At 44.1% G+C, this 21,884-nt stretch overlaps 1 protein-coding gene across 2 annotated transcripts in view; it reads left to right on the top strand.

Moving 5' to 3' along the window:
- The window catches only part of col5a1 (procollagen, type V, alpha 1), an 83,222-nt gene that overhangs the window by 53,463 nt on the left and 7,875 nt on the right, over positions 1 to 21,884 (top strand). For both annotated transcript variants that reach the window (XM_084339656.1, XM_084339655.1), the window contains exons 23-62: positions 264 to 317; positions 405 to 449; positions 1,685 to 1,738; positions 2,824 to 2,868; positions 3,087 to 3,140; positions 3,940 to 3,984; positions 4,355 to 4,408; positions 7,252 to 7,359; positions 9,024 to 9,077; positions 9,516 to 9,569; positions 10,348 to 10,392; positions 10,579 to 10,632; positions 10,729 to 10,773; positions 10,878 to 10,931; positions 11,654 to 11,707; positions 11,795 to 11,848; positions 12,469 to 12,576; positions 12,665 to 12,754; positions 13,310 to 13,363; positions 13,653 to 13,760; positions 13,857 to 13,964; positions 15,102 to 15,155; positions 15,268 to 15,321; positions 15,417 to 15,524; positions 15,610 to 15,663; positions 15,754 to 15,861; positions 18,042 to 18,095; positions 18,268 to 18,375; positions 18,509 to 18,562; positions 18,654 to 18,707; positions 18,806 to 18,859; positions 18,984 to 19,037; positions 19,155 to 19,262; positions 19,382 to 19,435; positions 19,539 to 19,592; positions 19,762 to 19,869; positions 20,019 to 20,072; positions 20,170 to 20,205; positions 20,306 to 20,359; positions 20,468 to 20,735. In XM_084339656.1, coding sequence (XP_084195782.1) covers positions 264 to 317; positions 405 to 449; positions 1,685 to 1,738; positions 2,824 to 2,868; positions 3,087 to 3,140; positions 3,940 to 3,984; positions 4,355 to 4,408; positions 7,252 to 7,359; positions 9,024 to 9,077; positions 9,516 to 9,569; positions 10,348 to 10,392; positions 10,579 to 10,632; positions 10,729 to 10,773; positions 10,878 to 10,931; positions 11,654 to 11,707; positions 11,795 to 11,848; positions 12,469 to 12,576; positions 12,665 to 12,754; positions 13,310 to 13,363; positions 13,653 to 13,760; positions 13,857 to 13,964; positions 15,102 to 15,155; positions 15,268 to 15,321; positions 15,417 to 15,524; positions 15,610 to 15,663; positions 15,754 to 15,861; positions 18,042 to 18,095; positions 18,268 to 18,375; positions 18,509 to 18,562; positions 18,654 to 18,707; positions 18,806 to 18,859; positions 18,984 to 19,037; positions 19,155 to 19,262; positions 19,382 to 19,435; positions 19,539 to 19,592; positions 19,762 to 19,869; positions 20,019 to 20,072; positions 20,170 to 20,205; positions 20,306 to 20,359; positions 20,468 to 20,735 — 2,833 coding nt within the window. The remainder of the gene's footprint in view (positions 1 to 263; positions 318 to 404; positions 450 to 1,684; positions 1,739 to 2,823; positions 2,869 to 3,086; positions 3,141 to 3,939; positions 3,985 to 4,354; positions 4,409 to 7,251; positions 7,360 to 9,023; positions 9,078 to 9,515; positions 9,570 to 10,347; positions 10,393 to 10,578; positions 10,633 to 10,728; positions 10,774 to 10,877; positions 10,932 to 11,653; positions 11,708 to 11,794; positions 11,849 to 12,468; positions 12,577 to 12,664; positions 12,755 to 13,309; positions 13,364 to 13,652; positions 13,761 to 13,856; positions 13,965 to 15,101; positions 15,156 to 15,267; positions 15,322 to 15,416; positions 15,525 to 15,609; positions 15,664 to 15,753; positions 15,862 to 18,041; positions 18,096 to 18,267; positions 18,376 to 18,508; positions 18,563 to 18,653; positions 18,708 to 18,805; positions 18,860 to 18,983; positions 19,038 to 19,154; positions 19,263 to 19,381; positions 19,436 to 19,538; positions 19,593 to 19,761; positions 19,870 to 20,018; positions 20,073 to 20,169; positions 20,206 to 20,305; positions 20,360 to 20,467; positions 20,736 to 21,884) is intronic.

The following is a 21,884-nucleotide window of genomic DNA, read 5'->3' as shown; positions in this document are numbered from 1 at the left end:
GAAAGTAGGCGTGTGTCATCTAGAGCAAGAAATTGTGCTGTTTGTCTAAAAGTTATGGCCTGTTTAGGTATAAGAAGGTAATAATGCGGTGATGTGCTGCCGGACGGCGACTAATTTATATCTGTTCAGAGCTACATTTCACTTTTAATCGACCATATGGCGCAACAAATCACTCTTAGCTCCTCACGGGGCTTTTAACTCAAGTAAATAACGTAATCAATCTTTGTATTTATAATGAGGTTTCTAAAAATGGCTTTTTCCAGGGACCTCAAGGAGAGCCAGGACCTCCCGGACAGCAAGGCAACCCAGGTGCTCAGGTCAGTGATGAACAGGTTGTCTGACTTTAGATTTCTCTCCCATCCGTCAAATAAAAATGTTTTGAGCGTTGCGTATTCTGTCCACAGGGACTCGCAGGCCCCCAAGGAGCCATCGGACCTCCAGGAGAGAAGGTAAGAAATCACATGATCGCTCTATAAAAACTTTAATATGTAACTCCCCGGGAAGAAGAAAAAGAAAAAAACTGCCAGCTTGATAAAATGTTAATAAACACAAACCACAAATCTTAAAATTGCAGGAAATTGTCTCATTCATTTGCATGAGCTGAAAGCCAAGTTGCTCTCTCATTCAGCTCCAAATGCTTATCTCACTATTATGCAAACGCGTCTCCCGTTTCCAACGCAGCCCCAAATACTGCCTAGTAGACGGTACAGATAGATTGAAACCCTGATACATTTTAATCCAATCTCAGCTAAATCATATCTGCCAGTTTATGCAGAGGTTATTCAGTTTATTATTAAACAGTTGGAATTCAGGGATGAATAATGCAGGAATTTTGCCTCTCCTGATTGTAAATAAAGTAACCGGAGAGCTTGTGGCCTTGCGAAGAAAATAAAGAACAGAGTGGAGTTACAAGATCGTTTGTTTGAGAGAGTTGGTTCGAGAAAGTAAACAGTAGGTTGATCATAAATCATAGAAGCACAGACTCACTCACTCTGGAGGAGTTAATAATAAAGATGGCCCCTGTAAGCAGTTGGACGATTTAATGCAACATTAACTCTGGTACACGGGACGAACTTTGGTGATTCCCTGACTCCTTATTTAACATCAACACAAGATTTTAATTTGTGGAATACTTTGGTTCATTACTAAATATAATAAAACGTTAACGTCAACCTCATCTGTACTCGACACCAATTAGCAAATGTTAGCATGCTAACATGTGAGCTAAAATGGTGAACATTGTAAATATAAACATTAGCATGTTAGCATTGTTGTTGGGAGCATGTCAGCTAGGGCTGCAACCCACCTTTGTTTGTATTATCCAGTAATCTGCTGCTGACTAAAATAGTGAACATTGTAAACACTGTACCTGCTAAGTATTAGCATGTTAGCATTGTTCTCATGGGCATGTTTGCACATTTTTACATTGAAGGAAGCTGAAACTGGCAAATGTCTGCCTTTTTTTTTACTAGAAAAAGACTGAAATGATTAATTAATTACCAAAATAGTTCCAATCCAATGTTAGCACGCTGGTGTTAGCGTTTAGCTCAGTACACCAGCGTATTGCCCCAGTGCAGCCTCACAGAGATGCGAGCATGGCTGTAAGCTCTTAGTTTTGTTTATTCAGACTTTTATGATACCTATAACCTTCGAATGCTAACGTCTTGTCTTGTGTTCTGTCTAGGGTCCAACTGGAAAACCCGGCTTGCCAGGAATGCCAGGAGCTGACGGTCCTCCGGTGAGTTTATGTCCCACACATCCAAGATTCAACGAGCTGCAACAACTCTGTCAAACTGTGCAAATAGCAGAAGTGAAAGATAAAGGAAAGAGATGTACATATAAGTTGCATACAGGAAAAGAAGAAGCTGTATGTGTCAAATGATAACAGCCTCTCATTTCAAAACCTCTTCACACATTACAAACACACTGAGTTAATTGTTCGTCTGAAACATATGTCTGAGACAACACATAGCCACAGCTGTGTAACAGTGGAACAGCCCGCCCACACACAGACAGACGTATACATGCTAACACACTCGCTGCAGGAGACACCTGCGCTAACGGCAAATGTGCCGTCGAAAGGCACCAGGTGGCACCTGAGGGAGACGGAGACAAGGGAGGCTGTGAAATATGAATGAAGAGAGATGGTGTGAAAAAAGAGGAGGGATGTGGCGAACGAGAGAGTGTACAGGGAAAACCATACGACCTCTGATCCTTTAATGGCTGTCTGAGTCTTTTTCTGGTAGAAAAAGCTCTGCGCCATTTATACACTCTCCTTTTTTTAAGTGAACCCATTTGTTGCATCTTCCATCAACTGCAATATTCTCTCTTTCAGTGTCAGTGCCCCCTCCATGCCCCTCATGTCAGTCCTCTCTAGTATTTATTTCCTTCTCCATCCTCTCTTCATCGCTAAAAGACCATCGGAGGCATTGCAGAGCTTCTGTGTCTCATGAGAACGCGATCGATTTTCCTTCCATTCCTCCGTCTTTTTCCTTCCTTTTACCGGACATCCATATTAGATATCTGCATTGTGTGTGTGCACATGCATGTACAGTATGTGAGTGACGTATTATGAAGTCCCAAAACGGCAGTCTCGGCTTTCAGAGCGCAGTAATAGCCAGCAGCGCTGCTCTAATTCTGTGCATTAAGGATAGAAATCCCAAATGAGATTGAACTCTAAAGGCCCTTATTCCAATTTTCAAGTTTGACACGTCCTCCCATAGTTTTACAACTTAATCCCTCAGTTAAAGGGGGTCTTGTAGTATTTATGGCAGTAATTATCCTGGAATGAGATGCAATAACATTTCTCTTAATAATTCACAGGGTCACCCTGGAAAGGAAGGGCCTCCTGGAGAGAAAGGACACTTGGTAAGTTTTATCTCTCGCTCCACTTCTCTCTGTGTTTGGAGCTTCGCATTTGTTCTTTTTCCAAATTTATTTCGGCTTCGCTACGTCTTTGTCCTACTTCAGACACATTTGCATAAAACCTTTTGCATTAATGGAGATAACAGTAGCGCTGCGGGTGCATGTGTGTACTGTAATTGCTTGTGTGCTGCAAACTCTCACCGAACATTTTATCTCCCCAGGGCCCCGCTGGCCCTCAAGGACCCATCGGTTATCCCGGGCCCCGAGGCGTGAAGGTGAGATGATTATCAACCACTAATAAATTCATTTGTGATATCATCAGCTAGTGCTACCCTGTAATTAATAACTGTTATGGGCTAATAGTTGCCCATTATCGTTGCTGAAATGCCTGTGGAAAGAAACGCTGTGTTATTATTTTCAAGGTTTGTCCGCCAACTAGTGTGAGTTTATAAAAAAGAAGCTGTTCAACAAACTTAAAGACCTAATTTTCTGCTAAATTAAAGGAAGAAAAGCGTGGAATGCTAATATGGCCTCCGGTTTCCTCACAGAGGCATAAAAACAAGCTTCGACGCAAAGATTAAGCGAGGAGAGACCCCCTGTCAGACTTTACATCACCTCGCTCACATCAGGTGGTGCTGAGGTTAGTCACAGGGGCTGATAACGGCTCGAGGCTCGCAGCCCTCCTCTCGTCCGCTGTCATCAGCAGCTGATAAAACCAAGACAAAAGAAAATCCCATCAAATAAAATCTTGGCAAGAAGCTGTGATTGATCCGATCGTTAAAGCTTCCGCTGAGAGAGGAGATCACACAGGCGGCTTGACTCCTGGCTAACAGACGCGGCTGAAAATCCAAAGTGTGCGCTCTTTCTGGGAAGACGAGGCGAAAGGTCGAGAAAAAGTAGTTCACAGGCAAATATAACATCTGAATGCATCCGTTATTTAACAAAAGAACAACAATCAGCCACATTTTCTGACTTTGCAGCCTTATTTTAGAAAAACGAATCATCACGTTGGTGGAGATTTAGTCCGATATGCGCCATGTTTGTATGTAACGTCTGTCTCTTGTTGCATCACAGGGAGCCGACGGTGTGCGAGGACTTAAAGGACACAAGGGTGAAAAGGTAAGAGAACTCCGACTGTTGGCTGAGAAAAGTGGCCGTGTGAGAGGAAGAGACTTCAGAGAAACTGTGGCGCTCGTGGGAATTATTATTGCTCCACGATGCTAATGATTATCTCAATGAAATCCTGTATTCTGACTTTCGCTGGCACAGAAGCAAAAAAAAAGACGATCAAGAGTTTCTATGGCAACAGGGGATCTTGCCAAGACTCAACATCTGTGTGTGCTTGTCTTTGAGAGTGTGTCTGTCTCTGTGTGTGTGTGTGTGTGTGTGTGTGTGTGAATGCCTCACAAATGGTTTCAGCATCTGTATTATGCCATTCGTTCACCTTCGTTACATCCTCACCTCTCCGTCTCCTTTATTCTCCTGCCAGGGAGAAGACGGCTTCCCCGGCTTCAAGGGAGACATGGGTATCAAGGGTGACAGGGTAAGTGTGTGTCAGTCAACTCTCGAGAGCTGGAGTTTAGTTTAGTTTATTATATTTTTTATTTATTTTTAGTTTTTTACATTATTCATTATTACTATTTATTTATTTATTTATATGTTATTTTTTATTATTTACAATAAGGGTACATTATGAACGTTAAGAAATGCAGTAATAAGCATTAACTAACAGTTTATTAACGATTAACTAATTATCTAGTAATTAGTTAATAATAATAATAAGGTATTCATGTATATATACACGTTAATTGAGGTACTAACTAATATTAGGAAACGGTTGATGAAGGTGTTAATCAACATTTCATGAGGTTCTCATTAAGAGATAAATATTAAAGTAGACCTATTTTTTTCTTCTCCGTCAGTGTTTTATGTAGTTTTTAGTCCAAGTCTGCACCAGCAGAAACTCCCCTCTCCCACAGAAAACACTGCCCCTGAAACGCCTCATCAGAAGACCCGCCTTTAATTACGTGACTTTGTGACATCACACTACGTCACCATGTCACACAATTGCATAATTTGTGCCTCGCGGCTAGTTTGGCACGTGAGAATTGATTTGGAGCAGCTGCTGTGTTGTTGTAGGGCAGCAGTGAGTCGGGCGTGTGTGAGCTGACCAATCAGAGCAGCAGGGAGGGGCCTTAAAGAGACAGGAGCTGAAACAAAGCATGTACACCTGAACCTGAACGTGAGCGTAACATGACTCGTTGAACAAATGTTAACAACATCTTGGCCAACGTTTACATAATATTTATTAAGTAATACCTTATTTTACATGAACACCATAAGTCAGTTATTACTAGATACATGCGTTAACTGTTACTTAAATGTTGGTTAATGCTAAATAATGCACCACTATTGTTTTACAGTTCTTATTTTATAGTTTTTTCTGTTGAGGGTGACCTTTACTTGAACTCGATGAAAGTACCAAACTCTTCTGACATGTAAACCCCTTATGGTCTAAGCCTCTGCGAGTACTGTTGAATTGTGGGTAATGAGCAAACATTATATGTTGTTGAAAAGGACTTTGCTGCTGTTCCTTTGTTAGGCTGTTAGTGTGTGTTAGTGTGTGTTTACGCCAGCGCTTCCGAGTCTTTTTCCGCCCTCTGCCACTTTCTTCCGTCAGTCTGAACCTCCACAACTTTAGGAGGAAAGCTCGACTTTGACAGGTGTACCCAGGAACAGCTTCCCCAAACTGCATTAGGGATTTAGAAAGTCAAGCAGCAAGAAAACAGTCTTTCACAGCGAGAAACATACTTCGCCCCAGCTCGTTCTTCAAACATCAAAACCTCCAGTCCCTGACCAGGCTAGCCGAGTACAGAAAGGAAGGAGAAATCAATGGCACTTTAAACCCCATCAAACTGGAGAGAGAGACATGGGGCTGCAGCCTGTTTTTCTCTGGAGATGCAGCAAATCCACATGAAAGCAAGGGGTTGAGGAGGCCCTCTGCTCTGGAGGAGACACACATGGACCAGAATCTAAATGACTCATTTTTAAGCATCCCTGCGAAAAGTGCGTGTGTGTGTGAGTGCTCAATTTAAAGTGTTCCCTTTGATGAGCTTGCAAGTGTGAGTCAAGTACAGTTTGCTTGATGCCGTTTTATGTGTACTCCAGTGTGGGTGTGCGCGCTCGTTTCCCCTTCGCTCGCTTGTGCAACGCTGCAAAAGCCTTTAACTAGATACCTTTCACACACCGCTGGGTCTCCGCAGCAGCGACTGGTTGTCAGAGCGAGTTTGTACTCTGTCATTTAGTGTGTGTCCCGCTAGAAGTGGAGCGCGCGTACAGAGGGAAGCAATAATAGGGTCGCTAACTGCTTTGAGGGGCGGGCAGAGAGGGAAAATAGCTTTACTTGATTCTTTAAACAACTTTACACTCACGACGGGCGACCTGAATACCTTGTTCGCTCGAGAAGAAAAATTAGTTTTCTAAGTTGTGCTCATACCACAGATGCAAACGTGTGAGAATGTGATGGTGTTGTACAGGAACGATCAATTGCTATTGCTTTTAGTAAGAAGCTGATTGAGAAAATAGGTGTTTCGAGGCCTTTAAAGGCGGAGTTTTCAATAATGTAACCAGTGGTATGCGTGATTGTCTGTAGAGGGCAGTAATACAAATGTGTAATGTATCCTTTCAACAGTTGGTGGCAGTAGAGCCCCCAGAAATGCACCAGCAATAGGCAGAAAAGAAGAAAAGTTAGTTAGCTAGGTTAGTGCATACATGATTACAGCCAGGGTGCTCAAACTTTTTCATTTTCGAGAGCCAAAAAACTCAGACTTAACAGAGCGCCACAGGCCAAAAGCAAACACCTATTGTATTGTTAAAATGCAAGATGGTACGAGAATACCAAGGTCTGTACTTGGCTGAATCCCTGTGCAGCATGAACAATGATAACTAGTGTGATTCATTCAAATTAAAAACTAAATCGAACCTGATGACGGGCCAACTTCGGCCTAAGGGCCCCACTTTAGGCAGCCCTAAATAATTGAGGTGATAAAATATGCAGCGCAAAGATAATTTATATTTTATATTTATGTTTTCTAATTTATTTTAACATGTCTGTTAGGATACACAAGGGTAAACGTGAGAAATGTAAACTACGTTATTTAGGCTGTATGTATAAAATATGTAAGTATAACGCTGAATATCGGATCAGGATCAGCATCCAAACTATTTGTGATGTCACAAATAATGCTCGTGGACCCACCTTCAAGTGAGCACAGAGGAAATGTCCACTTTCAGCAGTGAATGTAAAGGAACAGCCTTCCAGTACTGTGACTCCACACAGTGACCTGTTGGATAGCATGTGATATCTGTGACTTCCTGTGCTTCCAGGGAGAGCTCGGACCAGCTGGACCCAGAGGAGAGGACGGTCCCGAGGGACCAAAGGGTCGCTCAGGTCTCCCAGGAGATGCTGGACCTCTTGGCCCTAACGGAGAGAAGGTAAGCTCCTTCTGCCAGTTTGGCTTCTACAACCACAACACTGATATCCCACAGAGAGGATACCCCCTCTGCCTAAATTGGATGTATCAGTTTATCCGTCTGATAAAACAGAATAAGAAAACTTTATATTTTGTATCATCAGACGCGTGTGATCTCGGATTATTGCTCAGCAGGGCTTAACGAGGAAAATAGTTTTTCCAATCGTTCTCTTTTGAACGGCAACCGATTTTTTTTTCCTTGCCGCCGCTCTTGAACCAGCTGGGAGCATCAAATGATTTCAGTTCTTAACATTCTTTATTAAGCTACACATGGAGTCAGCTGTTGTTGGGAAATACTTAAAAATAACTCGTCTTTCATCGAGGGTGCAGCTCTTTCTCTGAAGGCTGGGGAATTGGCTTGAAATGACGTCGAGCATCACTGAGACTCGTGCACAATCTGATCTGGGAAGTCACGAGCCACAGTAAACACAGCGCGTGTGTTCGTTACCCTTAAAGCTTCCCTCGTATAACGAAGCACTTGTTGTGACTGTGAATTGTACATATATTTGCATTATGGCGGTTACGCTGCATTATAGATGTAGACACTAGTCTGATCTGGATCACACACGAGGCAACAGCTGAGTCATTTTCATATTTAATTAGAGCCGGCGCCGCAGCCAACGTTTCCCAGTTCAAACAGTGAGCCGGTTCTGATGAACGCGCCGTGTTCAGCAGGTGCTTGTTCATATTTTAATGTCGTCCTACCACCAGTAAGACGACTGTCGTATCTGCTACGTTCCCAGATGGACAAATGTAGTGTGGAGGCAGGAAGCAGTCTGCTTGTCTTACATTGAGTTTGACAAAATATTCACCAGGAGATAAAAATAACACATCATTTCTATTGGTTTTATTAATTTAATTATTTTTGTATTATTGATACAACCCAGAAAAATGTGTACCATATATTTAATGCATGACCACTGTACAAGTACATTAAACACACACATGAAGTTTAGTTTACTCACAAATAGTGATTGAATGTACATTTACTCAAGTACTGCAATTTTGAGGTACTTGTACTTCACTTGAGCTGTTCCATTTCTGCTACTTTATACTTCCACTCCACTATAGGGAGGGAAATACTGTAGTTTTACTCCACTACAATCATTAGATAACTTTAGTTACTAGTTATTGTGCAGATTATGCACATTAATTTATTTTATCTCCAATCGAATTAAAAAACATTGATTCCAATAATCAGAGCTGATAATCAGCTGATAATCATTCAACCCATAGTATTTACATACATATATATTTAACTTTTACTTGTACTTATGACACTTGTGTACATTTAATATCAGATACTTTAAGACTCTTACTCAGGTACTATTCACATCGGTGGCTTTCACTTTAACCAAAGTCTGATGATGTCAGACGTTTAAGAAGACAAGCTGTTGAGTTGCATTATGGGAAATGTAGGATCCAGCATTTTTGGAGCTTTATAGCTAATTCAACTTTAGTTCATTATTTTTTTCACTGTGAACAAATAATAAAATACTTAATGAGCCATTTATTAATGATGGTTATTATAAAGTGTAAGTGAGAGTCGGGATCTGATCGAGGATCAGGGACCGAAACAGGATTATCAGTTCGTCTAAAAACAAATGTTCCTTTTCTCGTTCGCAGGGTAAACTTGGAGTTCCCGGATTGCCAGGATACCCAGGAAGACAAGGACCAAAGGTAATTGCGTACATGCACTTCTAAACATTATTGTCATCAGTTCGCTGATTCAGTATAGAGTAACTTTAAAACCCTGTTAATAATGGACACATTTTATTTGGCCGTCCGTGTTTCTGAGTGAATTTGAAAGAGAATGAAAGATGAATACGTGTGCATGTGAGGGCTGAACTTTTGATGGCTCATCATTTAGCCTCTCCGAGCCAAAGCTGCAGTCTGACAACTGGACGCGCTTGAAGCTCCCTGATCAAAGACACGGGGATTTGAATATGCCTTTTGGTGTCAGCGCTCTGCCCCTGATATGACATCTGCTTTTATTTACGGTGCACTTAATCTCCTGTTGCATTTAATGCTTGACAGATATCTCGGGGAATAAACAAGGGATGTAATATTTAAGGTTTGTCTCTTAAATGATTCATTGCCTTTCTTTCCCACATACAGGGATCTCAGGGTTTCCAAGGTTTCCCTGGCGCCAACGGAGAGAAAGGAACTCGGGTATGTCAGATAGACTTCTTATTATTCTTCTCATCCCTACAAGGGTTGGATCGATACAGGCGTAGCGCCGGAGACAGGCTCCTGTCGCTGCTCCGGATTTATCAACGTAGAGGTAGCTGCGTGGCTCTAGAATAAAGATTTTTACCAAGGACAGAAAGACAATTGCATTTCTTCTTCATTACTACTTACACAGCTCATTTCGAAGCACCAAAAAGCGTTGTTTATCACGTTGTGGTGCCTGAGCAATGTTTCATCTTCTTTGTTTAAGGGACGGGCCATTAGCTCGCCCTGCAAAGAGTAATGGTTTTTCGCCACGAACGGAGCAAGCCGCATAAAGCTTTTCATCTTCACGAAACATTTGTGAAGTTTATGAGACCGAGCTCCCAGGCCGAAAGGGATTGCGGCACCATTAACACTTTTGCACAGGAACTTAAAAGCCACACAGAAGATATAATTGTTTTCTCATTAAAGTTGCATGCAGCCACTGCAGTGATAATGTTGCTTTTAAACCATTATATTGTGCGTTATTGTTGATTAAAATGCCCCATTCTGAGGAAGTAATGAATTTAATGTAAGTGATGATAAATATTGATGGCGCTTTGGAAACAAGTAATTCATGATAGAAGATCTCAGAGCTCCTAAATGGCTCGTTTCTGTTGAAATGTGTTTGCAAATGTGACCGTCTGCTGGCATTAGATCCGCTCTTCGAGAGGATGCAGCCTCTTAATGATGCGAGTGTCCCTCCTTTGATCATGGTGTGTGTTCTTCGTGTCCACAGGGAACGGCAGGAAAGCCTGGCCCACGCGGACAGAGAGGACCAACGGTTAGTCTTACTCAGCAGACTCCTGCTTATATGCAGATGGCGAGCTTGGCAGCCGAGCGAACATGGAGGTTCAACCTGACCACGCTTGCGGGGGAACCCACACGATTCGACTGTGAAGCATTTTCAGGTCACAAATATCTCTGAGGACCCTTTCTGTGATTTTAACCACTTTGTCTTTCTCTGAAGGGCCCTCGAGGAGAGAGAGGACCGAGAGGACCAACAGGAAAAGCTGGACCAAAGGTGCATAGGATATTTCACTCCCACTTTCTCGCATAGATTTTATAACATGTATTTTATATTATAGTTCACCGTTTACTCTTTATTTTGTCTCCTCAGGGTAACTCAGGGAATGACGGCCCACCAGGACCTCCAGGAGAGAGGGTACGTACCATCGCGCTGTCATCGAGGCACATCTTAGTTTCAAAAGTATCTTTTTCTGTAAGAGAGAAACTTATTGTTGACCAGGAATCATGTGTTTGTTTCAGGGTCTGCCAGGCCCTCAGGGACCAACAGGTTTCCCAGGACCAAAGGGCCCTCCTGTAAGTCCAAACTACACACAACACTGTATACAAACCCATCGTTGGGGTAAAATATAACAATATGTAACAGTTCTGGTTGAAAATGCTTAAAAACCAGGTAGATCTTTGTGATACATTTTGTTGATAGGCGTCCTCGCATTATACCAAATGTTTCCAACAATGTTCAGCGAGACGTCAGTAATTTGACTCAAGGCAACGCTGCGTTTTTGTCCGGTTGCCTGAGAGAGTTGAAGACATTGAGGAAGGAAGGAAGTCGGCGAGGAAGGCCAAACACAACGTGAACAACACTTTAAAAACCGACCCCGTCTGTGAACAGCTCTGTCCGAATCACGTAGACTTCCAATCAGCAGCGGAGGTCGCTCGACAATGAAGACAGCTGCCGTTGTTTTGATCGAGAGACATCTCACACTGTTCGTTTAAAGTGATATCGATACCACAGAGTACTTCGTTTGGTACCTTTTTTTGTTTGATTCTTGTTTACAGCCCAAAGATATTCAGCTTACTTTCATAGAGGGAAATATTCACGTCCATGAAGCTGGAGTCAGAGAATGTTCAGCTTAAACCGATTATAAAAATCAATCAATTTAATAGTTGACAACTACTTGATTATTTAGTTTTTCGATTCTACTTGGTTCTGGATTATTTTGGTCAATACTGATACCCAGCCCTACCCATAATGCCTTTCTATGTACTCCATTCATATTTTTGTGTGTTTTTCTCAGGGGCCTGCGGGAAAAGACGGACTGCCTGGACATCCTGGACAGAGAGGAGAGACTGTGAGTAGATCTACTCTGAATATTTAGCTCTTCATCTGTATTCTCCAGAGTCGTTTGAATGACAGCTCTGTTATTTTCTTCTGTCAGGGATTCCAAGGCAAGACCGGACCTCCTGGCCCTCCAGGCGTGGTTGGACCTCAGGTGAGTCACAGTCTCCGACCATCTTTCTGTTTTGGTCTAATATGATATTACCAGTTGACTCACTGACTGTTGTTTTGGTTGCGTAACTCGTATTGATTTTGTTCTTGTGTGCAGAGACAAAAAAAAAATCGCCCTTAAGTGCGGAAAAAATAAGAAATCTGCATTTGTACTAATCTCAGTGTTTTAGATTTAGCAGACTTACCAAAACACTCAGCCTTTTGTTTTCCCGGCCAAAAAACTGATTCATCCTCGTACCTATACGAGCCGTGACTTAAGTGTTTATCCTCTTTCATATTAGCAAAAGGGATCTTCATCCATTATGCATAAACGTTTAACAGACTCTCCCTCCCAGCCGCTCTGCTAATGCCAGCTGAGAACATTGATGATAACGGAGCTGTATGTGGCCTTAATGACTAGTAAGCCTCCCACGCAGCAAATGCTCAGCTTCTCCGCGCCATGTTTTGTAATAGATGGAGAAATTGTAGCGTCTGGTTTTTTGTATCAAATTGCTGGTTTCGCTCAGTGTTCCTCCTCATGTCTCGTCTTCACACCTCCTCTGCAAAAGGGGTTTTGTGCTGTAGTGTGCGTGGTTTCATTTATTTATTTCTTTTCAATCGTAGGGTCCAACAGGTGAGACTGGACCAATGGGAGATCGTGGCCACCCTGGACCCCCGGGCCCACCTGGCGAGCAAGGTCTACCTGGAGCTGCAGGGAAAGAAGGAGCCAAGGTGAGTCCTGAAGCTCAGTTTTTAATATTTAATGATGTTTGCTTACACTGGGTTTACAGGATTGATAGCGTTGTGTTTTGATCTACAGGGTGACCCCGGACCCTCAGGCCCAGCAGGTAAAGACGGCCCTCCCGGTCCTAGAGGTTTCCCCGGAGAGAGAGGTCTGCCCGGCCCTGTGGTTAGTATTCGCCTTCTGCTCGGCACAATAGCATCACACAAATTCAATATCTCTCACAGCTTGGTTATTGCATAATCGTTCTGGGCTATTAAATCTGTAAGCTGTACGACTGTGGTGAACTTCAAGAATCAGACATGATATCAGATCCCTGAGTGGGCTACAGAAAGTGAACAGCGTGCTCCGGGCTGTTTATTTTTTTAATTTTAATTTTTTTTATTCCAACTCGACCAAAAGTTATGTCCTGGTAGTTACGCAATTCTTGCTGCAAACTTGTTAGTCGGGAAATCAATGGCAGCGACAGCTTTTTGTTTCGCTCTCGGATGCAGAAATGATGCGACACACCTCTCTCTTTGTAATGTAAAGGATGTTTGCCGTCGTTTCGGTAAATAACTCTTCTCCCCGTCTGCTCTCAGCCTCCACTTTGGGGACTGTAGGAGGTTTTCCATCTCACGCTGAGCCTGTTTGAAGATAGGCAGTCCAGTGCAAGGCAGGAAGTGTGCTTCCCCGACAGATGTGTTTGTTTTCTGAAGCCTTCTTTTTATTCTGTTTCTGCAGGGGGCGCACGGCCTGAAAGGGAATGAGGGTCCTCACGGCCCACCTGGTCCCGCTGTGAGTACAACTTACTGCATCCGCATCCCCAGTTTGTCACACTCATTCTCTCGCTCACACCTTCAGTATTCTGCCTCCATCTCTGGGAATTGTCTTCATAGCAGAGTTCCCACCCTCAGTTGTTCCAGGCTCTTACATAACATAATGATATGCACAGTTCGCTACTTACATAAGACGAGGTCTGACCTATTTGGTTGTGTAGATGTGCCTGAGATTCCTTTGTTTTACCGCTACAGCTTTGTTGTCTTTGTTCTCTGATTTCTAACATTGCTCCGTGGTGCGGATGTAGGGTTCTCCTGGTGAGCGTGGCCCTTCAGGCCCAGCCGGACCTACAGGCCTTCCTGGACGTCCTGGCCCTCAAGGACCACCAGGCCCTGCTGGAGAGAAGGGTGGACCGGTAAGAACATCACATCAAAAAGACTGCTGTCGCATACAGAAACATTTTGACACAGATTGAGCGTGTCTGACATGAAAAAAAACACATTTCTTTTAGGGAGAGAAAGGTCCTCAAGGCCCAGCTGGAAGAGACGGTATTCAGGGACCCGTGGGTCTGCCAGGACCTGGAGGACCTCCTGGACCACCTGGAGAGGACGGAGACAAGGTGAGTTACTTGTTTCCTTTTCGAGTAAAGAGAACCATAATGAAATTCAGTAAAGCCGCATTGAAGCTTTAAATCTTTGAGCACACACACACTAATCTGCAGTACATTCACACCTACCACCTCACAAAGACACTAAACTTTACAGATGAGATCTAAGCCAGATACTCTCTCACCTCTTTCCCCGTGACCTTAAACGCTCTGAGGGGAATTTGTCTGACAGAGTTTGCATCGATTAACAGATCTTTAAAAGGTGAACCTGCCTTGTTTCAGCTTCGTACCCTGCTGTACAAACAGAAAGAGGAGTGGGAGGATTTTTTATGTGGCAGTGACAGAATGTGTGAAAGTGACCCTCTGTAGCATTCAGAGGCAAGAATAACTCCTCATCCCCTTCGCAAAACATTTGGGGGAAGATCATCCACGGAGATACTCAGAGGATAATCTCTTATCCTTTGAAGCATGCTTCAGTTCTTAACTGGCCTCACGAATGGTCCCCGTGGTGCACAGGGACACAGAGAACACAGAGGGTATTTACCATGCAGATAAAAAAAAGGGATCTCACACGCTAATGTTTACACACACTCAGACACTTTCTCATTATAAGTCCTGTCCAAGGGGAACGAACAGCTCCAAGGCTTTTATTTTAAGACACTAACGCTGCCTCACAAAGAGCTTTGTCTGACTCAAAACACAAAAGCAAATGCCTTCGGATTTGGCAGTTATTAACATTATTCCTCCAAACACCCACAGCACGTGGAGGCTTTGAAATAATGGTGCAAGGTTGTTCGCTCTGGGAATTGTGGTGCAAACAGGTTTAGATGGGACTAGTTATCTATTCTGCTCTGGCTGCTAGTAGCGCCGGTGACTCATCACGATAATCCCCCGTCAGATGAGGCGAACTATATTTGTCACCATTTGGAGAGATGTAATTGAAATATTGAAAATAAAGTGTCTTTTCAGAGGTGGGGTATTGCTGAGATGTTTGTGCTTTGATATGTCAGCCTCTGTTCTCGGGAGTGTTTGATAGTAATTTAAACGCTGCTCATTGTCACATTTTATCTCCCTCTCAGCTGAGTATTACTTTGAATCGAGGGTTTTCCGTCCGTCTCCGTTTCACACTGTAATCGTTTTGTTTCGCAGGGAGAGCTCGGCGAGCCGGGCCAGAAAGGAAGCAAAGGTGACAAAGGAGAACATGTGAGTAGTTGTTTATTTCCATGTATCATCTCATTGCATGGGATTGCAAAGGCTGATCCATTTTAACTGCCGATTCATTGGCTTTAATTGATGTGTTCCTTCTCCTCTGCAGGGTCCACCTGGTCCCACTGGCCCTCAAGGACCCGTAGGAGCACCCGGTCCCGCTGTAAGTGTCTACCTTGCGCATCATTCGGTGCCTCATCTGCTTTATCTGTATCCCAACAGTACCACTAACACTTTTATCTCCCAAACAACCCCCAGGGTGCAGATGGTGAGCCCGGTCCCAGAGGTCAGCAGGGTCTGTTTGGTCAGAAGGGAGATGAAGGATCAAGAGGATTCCCTGGACCTCCAGGCCCAGTCGGGCTGCAGGTGCGGGCTACAGTAACAAGTACAAGCTGTGGTCAAATGTTATTGTTGAGAAACAGTGTGATTAAATCCTCTGTGCTCTCCTCAGGGCTTGCCTGGTCCACCTGGTGAGAAAGGTGAAACTGGAGACGTTGGTCAAATGGTAAGAGCGTGTTATTTTTCAACACATTGCATTTAAAGTTTTCAGGGGAAATGTCTTTACTCATCAGACTGCATCCTCTCTTCTGTGTAGGGTCCACCCGGTCCCCCTGGTCCCAGAGGCCCCTCAGGACCTCCAGGAGCAGATGGCCCTCAGGGACCTCCTGGTGGCATTGGAAACCCTGGTGCTGTCGGAGAAAAGGTAAAAAACCTCTCCTCTGTGTCTGTTTTTGCTCACCTTTACTCTTGTGCCAGGTGTTGAGGTTGTGTTGAAGGACTTCCAGTAGCTCTGATGGCTGCTTCTGGCAGGAGATTGCAGCAGGTGTAAAAGTAAACACATCCTCCTTTTTCTGCTCTTTTCATTTGATACTACTCGTGTTCATCCTGCAGGCAATTAGGAAAACGCACAAATCACTTTAGTAAACAAAGAGTAAACATGGACTTTCTTTTTTTTTAACTGTAATTCAACCGCACCGATTTTAACCAAATCAATTTTGTGCACATATTCACACACAGAAATTTAATTGTCTCCTGGAAGCGACATCACCCACTCGTGTAAATACTGTATCTGGACTGCTTTGTAATCACTTTAAAGTGGATGGGAGGGGCCGCTCTGATCGACCATTATGAAAGCGTCCCTTCAATTGATAATGAATTCATCATCCTATAGCCTCTTTGTTCCAGATGGCGCTTCCTGGCTCCCTTCCAAAGAAATTGCATCGTCTCTCATGTTCATTTTTTAAAGTATATAATGAGGCAGTCGTTCCAGAGAGGCAGACAACACGACAGAGGTCCCCGAGTGGGCTTAATGTTATGAGACACCTGATTATGTGCACAGTTTTTCTTACTTTCCGTGAGAAAAGGTGGTTTGTATCTTGTTCACTGGTTTTTGTAACACCGAGAAAAGACACAGATTAATTGTGCTGGCAGTTAGTTTGAGTGCTATGCGGTGAAGCCTGCGTATGATACCCTTTAAAAGCCTTTTGCAGCCATTAATATTCCCCATGCCTATTTATATTATACCCTTTTAAACGGGGACGTGATCGTTTTTTATCTGCCGCAGAGTGACAGATGCACAGCAAATCTAATGGACAGGCTGCCATCCCCAGCAGTACTGTTGCAGGGTGGAGACAGTATGAATAAATAGTCAAAGGCACTGCTCTCGCAATTCTAAGATGATAAATGCATTATTAAAGACGGCTCTCATAAAAATCAGCTCCTGCTCTTATTTGTTGCTGCTCTTTCATTATGAAAGGCCCTGCTTTGGCAGCTTTTGCAGCCGGCTGGCCGCAGTGCTGCGCGCCGTCTCATCACTTTCTGTCCGTAGTGATAGTGCGATTTGTTTTATCTGGCTCAGTCAATAGGATCACCTTTTGCTCCTTCATAATCTCCCAGAGGATAGCCTGTCCTTCTGCTCTGCAAACAAACACGGGCGCTCTTTTGGCCTAATGGCTCTTTAGCTGATGTGGCATTTTTATTAGCCAGGCCAGGGAGCTGGCGGAGCAACCGAGCTCAGGCCTTTTCTTCTCCTGTAAACACATCCCTCATATATCTGTGATGAGCAGCTGTCTCTCATGCTCTCCGGTTTCCCCCGTGCTCAGCAGATTTGAACATGAACAGGAGCAGGTTGTCGCGAGGATGCAGGCAAAGACCTCTGCAGGGCTCCTCTGATGCAGCGTTGCATAAGGAGCCGAGTACGAGCCGCTAATACAGGAGGATCAGTCATGCTTTTAAACAGGCGTACCGACTGCTTAAAGTGGATTTCTTGACAGCAACAAGAGAGGCTGTGGAAGACAGCCAGACACTAATTTAGACTTGATGCTCACAATGCAGAGCCTTTTGTTCATGCAAGAGAGAATCTGGATATGCTTATCACAACACATCAGCTCACAGCTTGTCATTGGCATCCGCAGAGCTGCGCGATTCGATTCGGCTTCCCGTCTCCCGAACACGACACGGGCTAACGTTTTCCCCCTGAAACAGGTGTGGCGGGCCGCGTCTGCAGCAAACCTCAGCAGGGAGGACGTTAGGGTTATGTGACAGTGAGTAACGATAGCGCGCGGCGTATAGGTGAGTCAACAGGGCAGCTATCCAATAAGCCGGGAGGAAGGAGACAAGATATATGTGCAAGGTCCAGGGAGAACAGTGAGGTCAGCGGCCTCCTGCGCTCCAGCCACACAATCTGCTGCCACTTGATGGATTGAAATCTCTTGTGTCATCTCTTTCTATCCCCGTTTGGGTGACAAGGGCACCGGGACAGTGAGGGGCGGCTGTAACTGATGGGAATTTCAGAACTATGTTGGATCAACAAATCACCCCTCTGATAATGTGTGCCTCTCTCAACCTCTAATAACCCCCCCCCTCCTCTCTCTCTCTTATCAGGGAGATGCTGGTGAAACAGGAGAGCCCGGTCTTCAGGGAGAACTTGGCCCACCTGTGAGTTAACTTATTCTCTTTCATCCATTTCTACAAAGAATCAAAGGACCAACAATAATTTCACCAACAAAGAAAAAGAATAATTGTTGTTGTCAAACTGTTAAACTTTGTTTTAAGTCTTCTGCTACCATCTCTGAGTCAGAATGACTAAAAACACTGCGTGTTATTCCAGGGTCCAAGAGGAGAGCGAGGAGAAAAGGGAGAGTCTGGTCCCGCCGGTGCAGCTGGACCTCCCGGCCCTAAAGGTCCCCCTGGAGATGATGGTCCCAAAGGCAGCCCTGTAAGATTTTTCCACCTTCGGCTTCAGAATTTAATTTTATAAATCAGTGTACTCTCACCACTGCTCTGACCTCACAGAAAGGACGGCCAGTGTGACCTTAAACTAAAAATCTGAACCTTTTATTGACTTGCAGGGTCCAAGTGGATTCCCCGGTGACCCTGGTCCCCCTGGAGAGCCCGGTCCAGCTGTACGTATGGCTAAGTCATCTTCAGCTTGTCATTACAGTTTGTTTTCTATGCAGTGCAGCATGACTGAGGCTCTGTTCGATTCTCACACAGGGGTTAGACGGTCCGGCTGGTGACAAGGGAGATGATGGAGAGGCTGGTCAGGCCGTGAGTGTCCTTTCTTACTTTACCACTACTAAAAATGCCATTTTAAAGCACACCAAATTAATACTGTTTAAAATTTTAATAATTTAAATTCTGTCTAGGGTTCCCCTGGACCCACTGGAGAGTCTGGTCCCTCCGGACCACCAGGAAAGAGAGTAAGTACCGCCTTGTGCTCACTTGTCCTCGACTTTGCAAAAAGTCATCAATGTCAAAATGCTAAAACGTTCCGTCTTTATATTCCACAATATGAATCTTTGCCATCTTTTCTTTTTTACATAGGGCCCCCCTGGAGTTGCAGGACCCGAGGGAAGACAAGGAGAGAAGGGAGCCAAGGTAACGCCTCCGACAAATACAGATTTTCTGTCACTTAGTACTCCGGTCATGTCGAATAACAAACATATGAGCTGGAATTAAATGGTGTTTGTGCATTTTTGTTTTTTTCTGTAAAAGGGAGAATCTGGCTTGGAAGGTCCCCAAGGAAAGACAGGTCCCGTTGGTCCTCAAGGATCACCTGGCAAGCCCGGTTCTGAAGGCCTCAGGGGTATCCCTGGCCCAGTTGTAAGTGGAGTGTTTCTTATCTTTCCACCAATTTATCACATTAATGAGACGGCGCACAGAGCAGGTTTTCTATAAACTGCTGAACATAAATAAAATGTGTATCTGGTGTTTCCAATCAGGGAGAGCAAGGCCTACCTGGTGCTCCAGGCCCAGACGGACCTCCCGGACCTATGGTGAGTAGAAGTGACTCCTGGTCTTTTAACAGAGCTACGTATCTCACATAATGTGTGAGCTGAGTCCTTACTCACAGCCTTCGATGTGTCCTCCCACTCACAGGGTCCTCCTGGTTTACCCGGCCTGAAAGGAGACTCTGGTGTCAAAGGAGAAAAGGTGAGCCACTCCAGAACTTCTCCAACTGAGAGCATAAAACTAATGGAGCTCTTTACCAACAGATTGATTAGCTCTGCTGTTAGCCTCCAGACGTATATGGCTAATGTATGTAATGGTGTATTATTGATTGCTGTATTGATAATATATGTCTGTTGTTCTCCAACTTCAGGGCCATCCCGGTCTTATCGGTCTTATCGGACCCCCAGGCGAACAGGGAGAAAAGGGTGACAGAGGTCTTCCTGGTCCTTCAGGAACACATGGTCCCAAAGGAGACAATGTAAGAGCAACACCAATACTCAGCCCTCTCAGAAGTTATTGATAACCTTTTTTATGACACAATGCCAAAACGTCACCAGCGCCAATATCCTTCATGCTTGTCAATACTGTCTCGTGAGTATTGATCGCACTCTCTCTTTATCCCTCCAGGGTATTGCTGGTCCATCAGGTCCTCTCGGTCCCCTTGGTCCTCCTGGATTACCTGTAAGCCTCCTCTCATCATATGTGTTGTATGTGTGTAACTAAAAAGCCTGTTATGTCTGAGCCAGTATTGATTTGTTGATCATCTTTGTGTCTTCAGGGTCCTCCTGGTCCCAAAGGAGCTAAAGGGTCATCGGTAAGTGTTTTTTTTGTGAAAGCTGCATTCCTTTGGAAACGGCAACAAGTGTCTTTTTGTGGTTTAAGATGAAGCATTTCTTTCATTTTTTCCTTCTCAGGGTCAAACTGGACCAAAGGGAGAGACTGGTACACCTGGACCTCCTGGACCTCCTGTAAGTCAATGCACTAGTCTTATGAATTGTGTTCTATCGTCACTTTTAAACAATCTCCATCCTGATTTTCTGCATTTTGTCTCTCCATCTTTCATCTCTCCATAACAGGGACCTCCCGGCGACGTCATCCACCCACTCCCCATCCAGTCCTCCATGAAGGGCAGAACTCGCAGGAACATCGACGCCAGCCAAGTGATGGACGACGCGGCCATGGACGCCAACTACAAGGACTACGACGACGGCATGGAGGAAATCTTCGGCTCGCTCAACTCCCTCAAGCTGGAGATCGAGCAGATGAAGCACCCGCTGGGCACACAGGGCAACCCCGCTCGCACCTGCAAGGACCTGCAGCTCTGCCACCCCGACTTCCCCGATGGTTCGTATTACAGGCAATCTGAAATGCGGCGTGAGGTCTTTTGTCTAATCCTTCCTCTCTGCAGTTTTTAATGTCTGCGCTAAAATGGCAATTATCACAAGGCAGCTTAGTCGAATCAAAAAAAAAGCTACCGGACACTGCATTCATGTTGTTAATGGGCCCTGTCATGCTGTACGTCCTTCAGCGGGTTGTAATTTTTCAATCAAAAATGTCAAACGTACCCCGATTCTAGCTGCCTTTCATTCTTGTATGTGATAGTAAATTAAATTTCTTAGATTTTAATGTGAAAGTAGAACAAAACGAGCAATTTGATTAAATCTTTTTGGGGCTTTAATCATCTTTTCTGGCATTTTATAAACGAAATGAATAATCAATCACCAGAGAAAATAATCAGCAGCAGTCTAGAATTAGTAATATTGGATTTTTGGCAATATTGAATGTGCCGATGAACTCGTTTTGGCTGATGCACACATTTTTTGTCCCCTCTTTGGTGGAAATAACATACGATTACGCTTCCTCTTATCGTGATGGCCCGCTGGCAGATGCGCACGTACAATGCTTTTTAAAATGTGCACATTCACTGGGCAAAAACAAAAAACAACGACTACTTTGCGCTTGATTACACAACTCATCAGCCCGTCGTGTCCTCAGAAATGTTCATTCCGGGTCGATGCTGATGATGCGCTGATGTTACTGTGCGTCCACCATAAATCATCATTACACGCTGCATTCTTCATGTTTCGGCGGCTGATCTGTCACAGCTGCGGTGACATTTGCAATCGTCTAAGTATTGACTAATTAATTAATTATTTGCATTGATACGCTTCGTGAAAAAATAAATAAAACAGAATCCTTTTTGATGTACATTCAGTTGAAAACAGCACAAAGACAAAACATTTAATGTTTTACCTCATAAACTTCATTGATTTTTTTAAATATATGCTTGTTCTGAATTTGATGCCAGCAAAAGGTTTCAAATACGTTGGGACAGGAGCAACAGGAGAATGGGAGAGCTGGGAAATGATGTTTGTGTTTACGTTTTTCACGGCGTCCACATGTTTTTGGAATCGGAGTTGTAGACGGAGACATGCAGGATACTTTTGGCACAGCAAGCCATATCATGTCAGACATCACCATTACCCAAGGGAG

The sequence above is a fragment of the Pagrus pagrus genome (assembly GCF_965226575.1).
Source record: "Pagrus pagrus genome assembly, chromosome: 19".
Lineage (NCBI taxonomy): Eukaryota > Metazoa > Chordata > Actinopteri > Spariformes > Sparidae > Pagrus > Pagrus pagrus.
The sequence above is the reverse complement of the archived record's forward strand: the minus strand, read 5'-3'. Positions and strand labels throughout refer to the sequence as shown.